Source organism: Malus sylvestris, chromosome 7 (assembly GCF_916048215.2).
Source record: "Malus sylvestris chromosome 7, drMalSylv7.2, whole genome shotgun sequence".
Lineage (NCBI taxonomy): Eukaryota > Viridiplantae > Streptophyta > Magnoliopsida > Rosales > Rosaceae > Malus > Malus sylvestris.
In genome coordinates this window covers 19,897,980-19,909,689 of record NC_062266.1, presented here as the reverse complement: position 1 = coordinate 19,909,689, position 11,710 = coordinate 19,897,980, and the positions used below count along the sequence as shown (strand labels likewise).

At 37.7% G+C, this 11,710-nt stretch overlaps 1 protein-coding gene across 1 annotated transcript; it reads left to right on the top strand.

Annotated features, from left to right (window-relative positions):
• Positions 1-217: 217 nt before the first annotated feature.
• On the top strand, positions 218-7,555 carry LOC126628806 (U-box domain-containing protein 33-like). Its single transcript, XM_050298642.1, has 9 exons — positions 218-1,228; positions 1,598-1,719; positions 1,960-2,081; positions 2,386-2,490; positions 2,750-3,206; positions 3,358-3,495; positions 4,013-4,540; positions 6,154-6,918; positions 7,128-7,555. Exons 1-9 carry the CDS (start codon positions 964-966, stop codon positions 7,308-7,310), a joined length of 2,685 nt encoding a protein of 894 aa, XP_050154599.1. The 5' UTR covers positions 218-963; the 3' UTR covers positions 7,311-7,555.
• The last annotated feature ends 4,155 nt before the right edge of the window (positions 7,556-11,710 follow it).

Sequence of the window (11,710 nt, the reverse complement as noted above, 5' to 3'; positions counted from 1 at the left end):
TGTTTTTTTGAGATACCATCGTGAATTAGTGTAGCTTAAAATAGTAAAATAGGCTTTCAACTTTCAAGTGGTATTTTGGTCCAAATATACTGAAAATTAGTCGGTTAAGTTGCCGAAGATTTTCCATACCGGGAATGACACCTCATTTATGGTCCCACTCCCAAACAGTGGATCCCACGTCGCTTGTTCAACCTCAAGAAGCTATGCGAGCTGAGTCAGCACACAGAGAGAGGGAGAGAGAGGGGCTGAGCCGCCGAGAGCCGAGGCAGTGAGTGGACTCGAGCAAAACTGGAGCGCGCCATGGAATTGTTGAGGTTACTCCCTTGAATCTCATCTGTAATATACTGTTTTTAATGTAGGAGTGTTTCAACGGACAATCAAGACAAGCAATCTAATTTAGACGACCTAATCATATCGATAGCGACCTTCAAGAACCATCGCCCCTTTGTGTTTCTTCATTCATCCATTTGTTTCTACTAGCCCTTTTGGTTCACTTTAGGGAGTGGAGAGTTGAATTCCGCTTTCTGGGTTTGGGAGTTTTATGCCATAGAGTTTCTGGATTGGGAAAGAAGTTCAATTTATCAGATTGGGTGGTGATTTCTTTGCTGAATTGGTTAAATTTTGAGTTTATAGGGAAAAATCTGGACTGGGTTGGGTTAGATTTTGGTAAATTTCTTGATTTGGAGAGGTGGGTTTATTTTTCTGAGTTGAATTTGCTTCCCCTCGCTGTATTAATTTCTGGGTAGAGTGGAATTTTGATAAATAGTTTGAAGAGGAGCAAGAGTGAGTTGAATTTGTAGAGAGAAATTTGTGTGGGTAGAGTGAGAAATTGATGATCAAGTTCTAAAAGTTCAGGAAAAAGAGGGGTTTTAGAGGAATGTAAAGTTTTGGAGAAAGATTGAGAGGGAAATTCAGAGATAGGTACGAGGCTTTGATGCTTGGGGTTTTCAATAGCTTTTGGCCATGGCTGTAGTGAGTTCTGTGCCTGCAATTGCTCAACCAACAGAACGGATAAGGTACCCTGATATTTCAGCATACATGGCTCGCAGCGGAGAGATTGTGGAGGAGCCGGTTGCGGTGGTGCGGATAATCGAAGATATGATCTATGTTGCAGTGGGAAAAGATGTGAAAGATAGCAAATCAACTCTGGTGTGGGCGGTACATAATTCAGGAGGGAAGAAAATCTGCATACTTCATGTTCACCAGCCTGCTCAGATGATTCCCTTGAGTAAGTCTGCAGTCACACACATGTTTTGTTTGGTGAATGTTGTAATAAAAATCTTGTAACTTGTTGAAATTACTTTGGTTGATATAATTTGTTCAACTCACAATTACTAGCTTGATAATGCTTTGTCTGTTGAGGACCATGGTTTTCGGTTTGATGGGCAGCACGAGCAATTCGAGAAATTTGCCAAAAATTGAAGAAAAGTAGAGAAGTGTGTATATGTATATATATAAAGTAAATTAGGCACAATCAAAGTTTCATGAGTTGGCTGGGGTTTGAATCAGATATTTTGTATGCCAAAGTTTCTATTCTGCCTTTCTGTTTTAGGGTTTCCGACTGGATTTAATTTTCTGCTGTTTCCTTGATTTGCAGTGGGGACGAGGTTCCCAGCAAGCTCACTGAAGGACCAGGAAGTTCGAGCATATCGGGAAATAGAAAGGCAACACATGAATAAGATTCTCGATGATTACGTTTGTATATGTCGCCAAATGGGGGTATTTTTTCCTCTGCCTCTTCCTTTGTTTTCTTGTACAAAATAGAGCAATTTTTCTTAAAGAAGTTTGAATAACAAGATAACAGGATACGAAGTTGGTACATCGTAGGATAAAAGAATGCATTCTTGTATTGTCATATATTGCAAAACTTAAAATTTTGTTATTTTAGGAGATCCCTTTCAAATGCTTTGTAAAATGCCAAGTTTTATGACATATTTTGCTTTCGACTGTCCAATGTAGATTCGGGCTGAAAAAATACATACTGAAATGGACTGTATTGAGAAGGGAATTGTGAAACTCATCTCTCAGCTTGGGATCAGGAAACTTGTTATGGGAGCAGCAGCGGACAAGCACCATTCAAGGTATTTATGCCTTTTGTCTGTTATTTTTTTAGTCCTATGAACATTTTCAAATGTTTAATTACCCCGGATGTGGTTTAATGATTCATTTTGTATGCATCCAGCATAGATGAGATTTTTGTTTTCTTTCCCCTTCTGATGGGATTTCCAACAGAAGAGTTTATTTTTTACCAATGCAGTTTTTGTGTGTGTAAAAAATGAAAGTATTTAATAATTCTTGTTACATATTAGTAAATTTTACTTGGGGGTTCATTTATTATATGAATCCTTTACATTGAGATTGCTCAATCACAATTTAACATTGCAGGAAAATGATGGACCTCAGGTCCAAGAAAGCCATATATGTCTGCCAACAAGCACCTGTTTCCTGTCACATACAATTTATTTGCAAGGGGCACCTTATACACACCAGGTTTACTTGAAACTTCTTAGAAAGTAAAACTAAAATACTAAAGAAAAAGGTTTTTTCTTGATACTTCTGTTATTTATCATTACATACGGAAAATCCAAGCTTCAAAACAACCATATGGTTTTTAATTGTTTGTGTAATGGTTATTATAATTATAACTGTACAAATAATTTTCTTCTCAACACCTATTTTCTTTTAAATCATGAACTGTTGTTTGATTTTGATGATCATGACTACTAATGCATATACTGTGATAAAATAGGGAAGGGAATTCTGATGGACTTGATACAGAGGTTCCATTGCTGCGACCAAGTCCAAACACTGATATAGAACAGTCACCGCACCACTTTAGATCACAATCTGTTACAATCAAGCGGAATAATCGACCAAAACTAACCAATCCAGCTCAAGATTTGTTCCGCAGGGTAAGGTCCATAAATTTGGGGAATGGAAGCAGCACAACAGATGTCACTTACACAGATGGTACTGACGGGTTTTCAACTCCAAGAAGTAGCTATGAACCAGGAGCAAGTCCTGTGGAATGGGATCAGGTATCAAGTAGGAGTGTTTCAGGATATTCAACAGGCTCTTCTGCTGGATTGGGCGATTTAGCTTTGATTCAGTATGAGAAAGCTGAGGGAAGTGAAAATGGGTCAAGTGACTCACGCTCACTTTCTCATTTTAAAGATCTTAATCACTCATCCCCTCCCAGTGTATTGGTAAGTGCCAAACTACCCTTGGGCGTGCATAGATTTTTCATGAACCATCTGCATGTTTCACGTGCTGAATTTAAATACTGGAATTAGTACTTCAACAGTCACCTTAGAAAGAATCAACTGAGTTAATTTAAAACCCTTGATGGTCAAGCAGGATGGAAATGTAGATGATACTCTGTACGATCATCTTGAACAAGCAATGTCAGAGGCTGAAAATGCAAAGAGAGATGCATTTCATGAGGGAATTAGGCGTGGGAAAGCTGAAAAAGATGCCATTGACGCTATACGGAGGGTAAAGACTCTTTTCTATTTGGTGCTTCCTTCTACCTTTTCCATTTTCCCCCAACATAAATCATAAAAGTTATCTTTTCCTCTCTTCTGTTCTCCAATACTTACAGATGTAACATACACATTAAATTGTTCATCAAATAAGGTTATATCTAGAATTGACTATGTTCAGTTAACTATCATAGAACTTGATCATCTAAGATGCGAATATGAACAGGATCCTTTGTATTATTCCTAAATGGAAAAGACGCAAAATGTCAACTTTTTTCTTCTATGGTGGTGATTCTTAGAGGCAGGGGCATATGTGCCAACTCTCCCCCAACCCCTTAATATATCTCTGATGCTTGTAGTTGATCTTGTACCACTTAAAGTGTTAGTGGCTTTGGCATTGCATTTAACTGCATAACATTATTGGTTACATGTAATTTGGAAAAGAAAACATAATATGTTCCATGATCTCCGTTCTTTTTTCATAGCCAAAAACTCCGTAAACAGAAACTTGTGAATTGTTGCATTCACAGGCTAAAGCATCAGAGGTCTTATATAATGAGGAGTTGAGACAAAGGAAAGAAATGGAAGAAGCACTGGCAAAAGAGAGACTAGAACTTGAAAAGATGAAGAAGCGACGAGATGAAGTCATGGAAGAATTGATGGCTGCCCTAGATCAGAAATTACTACTTGAGAGCCAAATTGCAGAGTCTAATCAGATGGTCATGAGCTTGGAGCAGAAGGTTATCTCAGCTGTGGAACTTTTACAAAATTACAAAAGAGAACGGGATGAGTTGCAGGTGGAGCGTGACAATGCACTTAGAGAAGCTGAGGAGCTGAGGAAAAAACAAGGAGAAGCCTCGAGCGCACACATGCCTTGGTTCTTCTCTCAGTTCTCATTTGCAGAGATTGAAGAAGCAACTCAAAGCTTTAACCCATCTCTGAAGATCGGAGAAGGGGGATATGGGAGCATTTTTAAAGGTTCCCTACGTCACACCCAGGTTGCTATAAAAATGCTAAATGCTCAGAGTATGCAAGGCCCCTCTGAGTTTCAGCAAGAGGTACGATAACCTGAATATTGTATGCTTCCCCTTACTTGCAGTAATTTATATTAGGGTTCGAGTGAAATTTTATAATCAGGAATCTAATTGTTGTGTGGTAATGCTTAACTTATTTGTCCCAATGTTTTGAAAGGCGAAGGAGTAGGCGAGGAGTTTTATGGATAGCCCCGCCTAGGCTAAAGCCTTGAGGCGAGAGGCGAAGCCTCACGGGACCTCATCTAATTGTTGTGTGGTAATGCTTAACTTATTTGTCCCAATGTTTTGAAAGGCGAAGGAGTAGGCGAGGAGTTTTATGGATAGCCCCGCCTAGGCTAAAGCCTTGAGGCGAGAGGCGAAGCCTCACGGGACCTCAAATTTTAATTATATATATATATATATATATATATATAATATTATGCTTTGTAAAACAAATTAACCAAAAATAAAACAAACAATCAAACTTTCCGGTACCAAATTGAGATTAGATTACTAAAAAGCTTACTTGAATTTTGAAATAAATTGAGGTATGAGATTGGGGTAAAATTGAAATATGGGATTGGGATTGAGAATTTAGGGTTTGAGGAATTGGGGAATGGGTATTGGGTGAAATATAGCAGAGAGACTCGGGTATTGGGTGGGGAAGGAGGGGACCTGCTGTGATTATAAAAAAATAAAAATTAGACTTGGCCAAAGCGACATCGTTTTAGGCCAGGTCATTTATAAATAAATAAATAAATCCCTCTTCTTTTTTGCACTGATCTTCACGAGTCTTTATAAATAAATAAAAATCCCTCTTCTATGCGTGGTCGTCTTCTTCATGAAGACGCTGCTGCAACACAGAACCAGAGCAGAGGTTTCCCAGAAAATTTCAAATTTCAAGCAAGATTTTGGATTGCTGAAGGTTCCTGGAAATGCCCAGTCAAACACACACACCCCGACCAAGCCTAGGCGAGTTTCCGCCTACTCCACAAAACAGGGGCGAAATTGCTGCTGCCTGCCTCCAAGGGCCGCCTCAAGGCGTATTTTTTAAAACACTGATTTGTCCACATACTAAGAACATATTGGGGTAGTTTCTGGGTTGATGCATTTAATAGGTTACCTTAGTGATTTCTTGATTATCCAGTGGACTAGCCAAGAAGCTAAGCCTTGTTTAGGATGCATTTCTTGTTTCTTTGATGCAATAATTTAGAGACCATCGGATTATGTCATATTTATTTATTTTTAAGGGCAGGGGATGTGGATGAATGAGGGAGAGATGACGAAGTTGAGAAAGTAACGAATGAAATACAATGAGCTGAAAACTACACTAATTATATATGGTTTTCATTTAGTTTCCTCTCCTATACTATCACCTGTCCTCTCTCTTTGTTGCTTTTCTATCTTCACTTAATAAGTTTAGAGTCAACAGCATGTGATGGCATCGCTGTTCAGAAGTTAAAAATTGAGCATGTGAAATGTTTTAGATTTTATTGCTTTGCAGATGCCAGAACTTTCAATGTTATGCAGTTTTTTCCCGTTGATGTCTTGTTTACATATATATATTTTACAACTTAAAATTGGAAGAATTAAACTGCTTGGAAAGTACTTTAATTTGCATGATTGCCAATTTACTAAATTTAGTTGATGCTTCTCAGGTGGATGTATTAAGTAAGTTAAGACACTCCAATCTTGTCACACTCATTGGTGCCTGCCCAGAAGCTTGTACTCTTATCTATGAGTATCTCCCAAATGGAAGTCTTGAAGATCGACTCGGCTGCAAGGACAATACTTCCCCTTTGTCATGGCAGACTCGAATACGAATTGCCACAGAGTTGTGCTCCGTCCTAATCTTTCTCCACTCCAGTAAACCTCATAGCATAGTGCACGGTGATTTAAAACCGTCCAATATTCTCCTAGATGCTAACTTTGTTAGCAAACTCAGCGACTTTGGAATCTGTCGTCTGTTGTCTCGTGGGGAGGGTTCAAGCAACAACACAACACTCTGTTGCAGAACTGACCCAAGGGGCACTTTCGCATACATGGATCCTGAGTTCCTCGCATCAGGAGAGCTTACGCCAAAGTCAGATGTTTACTCATTTGGAATTATACTACTACGGTTGCTGACTGGGAAACAAGCATTGGGGATAACAAAGGAAGTGCAGTATGCATTAGATTCCGGAAAGTTGGAAATGCTCTTAGATCCTTTGGCTGGGGATTGGCCATTTGTACAGGCTGAACAGTTGGCTCGCTTGGCATTAAGGTGTTGTGAGATGAGCCGGAAGTGCAGGGCGGACCTTGTATCGGATGTCTGGAGGGTACTTGAACCCATGAGAGCTTCATGTGGTTGCTCATCATCATTCCTGTTGGGTACTGAAGAGCATTTCCAACCTCCTTCATATTTTATTTGTCCCATTTTCCAGGTAAGCTCTGTTCATTATTTGATTATATATTGCATGAACATTGTCATAATGACTATATTATATTGATTGAGAAATACGTGATGTATACACAGGCTTATCGATCTACAAGGAATATAGTTTCCGAGCATTCTTATTTGTTTGAAGAATTTCATTAATTAACTGAATACGTCGTCAAGTAAAGTGCGTTCCTCTTATATGCAAACTTGCAGGAAGTCATGCAGGATCCGCATGTTGCAGCAGACGGTTTCACTTACGAAGCAGAAGCTTTGAAAGGATGGTTGGACAGTGGTCACGACACATCGCCCATGACAAATCTTAAGCTTGAACACAAGAATCTCGTCCCTAACCACGCTCTTCGTTCTGCAATTCAGGAGTGGCTGCAACAGCATTGATCTCTTTATTCCTTTCTTTGGATATTTTTGTTCAACGTAGATATTTTGATAACAACATACATACATACATATATATATATATATTCACGTGTAAATAAATTATGTGGCTCTCTTTATGTACCGAAGACTGCACGTATTTGCTCCAACACTTTGATCCTTCTTTAAACTGATCATATTCTTGCTTGATCATGTATGTTTGACGATTATGATTACGGAAAAACGATGTTTATAACAGAAACACTTTTTTATTATTTTTTTGTCGAACGTTTTATTTATCATTTTAAAAGCAATTGCAGAACTCCAAAAAAAAAAAAAAAAAACAACACTTGCAAACATGGTTTTAGTCACGTGCTTCATAAATGACTTTTTAACTTTACCCGTCTCGGATAAAGGTTTTTTTACTATTTTTTATTTTTTTAACAAACGATATATTTACAATAAGAAGAAGAAATGGGCTGGCTAAACTTCACAATGGGTGAAGAATAATGTTATTTAAATTTGTATTTGACGAGAATTGAGCCTAATACTTATTATTTACAACTAAAGAGAAATATCATTAAACTGCACTATTAAATACCCGTTTCAGATAAAGCTTAAAAGCTTTGGCAAACGTGCTTTTGGAACTTGATAACCAAATGGGCCGCTCAGAGCAAAGGCCCAGTGATGTTAGGGCCCATCACATCTCAAGCACAGCAAAAAGCAGAGTTGGGCCCACCACATGTGACTGAAAACAGGCCAACCACACGTGTGGTCCCACCATTAAGTACGGTGGCATGTGTGGAGAGCTGACCACAGAAAAGTGAAAACATGTGCGGGCCCCACTTTATGGATTTAGTGCCGTGTGTTTAACGAAACATCAGTGCTCCGATGAGCGGAACGGGAGAGGATCCTCCTTCTTCTTCATTTTTCTCTGCAGTCGTGGCTTCCTCGGAGTCGGCGTCGTGCTTCCCCTGAGCCTTCCTCCCCCAAATCCCCACCATTGTCTACAAGCAGCCCTCTCTCCTCTACTTCACAGTGAAGCCTTCACCATCATGAAAATCAGAAAACCAAATATTGGAGAAGCTTTCGGGCGACCTTCACAAAGCCAAATATCGGAGAAGTCGTTAACGTTGGATTCGAACTGCGGGGAAAAACTGCAGAGAAAAATGAAGAAGAAGGAGGACCCGGATGATCCGGTGGGATTGGGTCCGGAGAGGATCCTCTCCCGAGCGGAACCCTGCGCACTGCTACACGTGTTCGCTTGCCAGTGAATGGTACGACGAAAGGACAGAAGGAATAATATTATTACCGCTTACTATGATGACATGCCCCCTTATGTTTACGATGAACTCGCATATAGGGACTCTCTAGTCTGTAATAATTTATACAGCCGTCTTATCTGTACGGTCCATACGGAGGCTTCAGACCAGTTAGGACAGTAACCGGTAACCTGTGAAAAAAGTCCACATGCTCTCTCACGCGCTTTTGAATTCTTAGTGTCCTGTTTTTCTTGGTGATCACAAACTTATTTTTATATTTCAACACACTTGTCAGTTTTCAACTTCGATTGTCGGATCGAAAGAAGATCTGATGCGGAGAGGAAAACAAAGAGAAGTTTTGAGGTCTCAGGTACAACTATGACCAAGCGAACATATAGCGAACTAGTCCCTGTTTACATAAACTCATTCAAAATTCATAGTCCGTTCCTTCGTTATTAATTTTAGCCTTTTAATGGGCTTAGCAGCAACCTGATTAAATACTAATCCGACTTCCTAGCCCGCTAAAACATAAAAAATAATAATCAAGTCCCACCCAACCACATAACTAATACCACAATATTCCAAATATTTGATCAATAAAGATATTAACCAGATTTGAAAACTGACCATCCCTGAATATCAAGAGCACAAATATTATCTTCAATAAAAATGTCAAATTACAATTGATGACTAATGTGGTAGTTTGAAGTTTTATGTTAAATTTTGTGATTCTCCAACCGAATTGTACAATATTGTTTTCTTATTAATGTAGAGCTTTAAATGGTTGTATTTATTTAAAAAAATTGTTGATTTTTTTATTGGTTGAGAGTGGAATAAAGAATCCATCATTAAACTAATCAAAATAAATTTATGTTAATCGAATAAAAATAAAATTGATAAATCAAATACACAATTGACATATATTAATAATCATTTTGTACGGTATTACTATTGTTAATTTGATACATATTTATAATTATCAATTAAAAAGTTAGATTCACAATTTGATAACATAAAATCGTTGCTTGATATGTATTGATAATTATAATTATGTTTCAAATTACCATATCTTGATAATAATCGCCTTTAAAGTTAGGAAAATAACTGGTGATTTGTGAATTGTGATATGTGTGCAAACTCTTTTGAAGTTCCGTGATGAGTACTATAAGAAAATGATACAGTAAAGTTTTCTCTAAAAGTAAGATGGGTGCAATTCAGAATATTAATCACCCATTAAGATATTTTGACAAAGAAAACTTGGGAATATATCAAGGTTCTAAATAGGCGTTAGTCGGGCAGCGAGTTGGGATCTAACGCTTAGGTGGCTAGACGGGCGCCTAGGCACACTAGGCGGATTTAAATAAATTTATTATATATTGTATAAATAAGTGTTTACTTATACTTAAAAGAACACCTAATTATATTAACATATATAAATTGCAAAATAAAATGATATGTAGATTATAAAGTATTAGGACATGTTTTTTGGTAAAACAAGGGGGAAAAACACCCCAAGACAACTTGACTCAAACCATCAGAACAAACATATCTTGTTTTGCGAATACCAAGCACATCATCTATAAGAGCAGAAGCAATCCAAGTAGGAGGATCATGGTGTTGGAATAATTGGGTCTAATTGTTATATTAAATCACATAAAAATTTAAGAAATAATTCATGCAATTATATATCAAAATTAATGCCATGAGTAACCAATGTTAAATGAACATGACATAATGGATTAGAAAAACCTAGAAAATACAGTCGAGTCAAGTGTCGGACACTTTGTCCTTAAGACAAGTTTACGCCCCACTACGGTGCTCATGGTTGATCGGCGCATGTCTCCCAAGATACAACGACCACGTCCTTATAATAGTAGCACTCCAAATCACAAAGCTCTATGAACCATGGTTGTGTTGAAAACTCTCTCATATGAACTCAATGAGACTCTTTAATATTTAATGCACTATATATATGTATGATGAAAAGTTAATTTGTGATTATAGGGGGCTTCCCTATTTATAGAATGTGAGATAATTCTTTGGAAAACATGTGACTATTCATGAAGAGTAAAAAATTGCAACTCTTCATTTGAGTAGTCACATCTTTCTACCAAAAGGCTCCACTTCTAATTTCCATTCAATTCATAAATTTAATATAATAATAATATTATTAAATTTTCCAACACATGAAAAACAAGGCTGCCCAAATTAGTATTGAAACTCCACATCGCCATCTGATTAGCAACACAATTTTGCTCCTTAAAAATATGGTTCAACTGACATCTGGCCAAACTATCCATCATTGTCCTACAACTGGTCACAATTGTATGAAGAGGATGGAAGTTATTGGATGAATTCTGCTTAAGCAAAGTAACAGTAGACAGAGAGTCCATCTCAATAATGAGACTAGTAACAGCTTTTGCAATCACAAGCTGCAATCCAAAATATAGACCCCATATAAAGTGTTAGGATATGTTGAAAACATGGGAAACAAACATATAATGAGTGTTCATCTAAGTATCCAACAAGTCTCTTACATTTTATTGACAAAATAGAGTGCAAAAAAAAGAAAGTTATTGATTTTCCGTCTAAGTGAAAGTCGCAACCTAGTCGGGTGCGTAGACTGGTTTAAGCAGGTTAGGTGGGTGCTTGGACGGGCTAGGGGGTGCCTAAGCAGCTCTAGGCGCACTTTCTTAATTTTCAAACGCCTTCGTACTAATCGAGACGGTGACCAGCCGCCTCGTGCCTAGGCATATTTTTTTTTTAACTAACAATATTATCTACACTAAGAGGGTGGGGGAGTGCGCTAAGTCTCACAGTGGGCTAGCCATAATAATGTGGTTCAAATTCATTTTTGACGAAAATCAAATCTAAGACCTCTCCCTTACAAATTAGTAGAATACTACTAGATTGTAATATAAGTAACCTTAAACGGAAATTTTTATTGAATATATATAAATTTTTGCTTAAAATAGATAATGAAATTTATGACATTGATTACTCACCAAAACTCCTTGGCTTAGCTAAGGATGGTTACTAAACCAAATAAAAAAGATGAAATCAAATCCCAGTCAAAAGCACAAAACCCAGACAGAAAAATTACTTTTCAACTTTCTTTCGTCTAATTTCCACAGTCCACCGCTACAGACTACAGTTACCCAG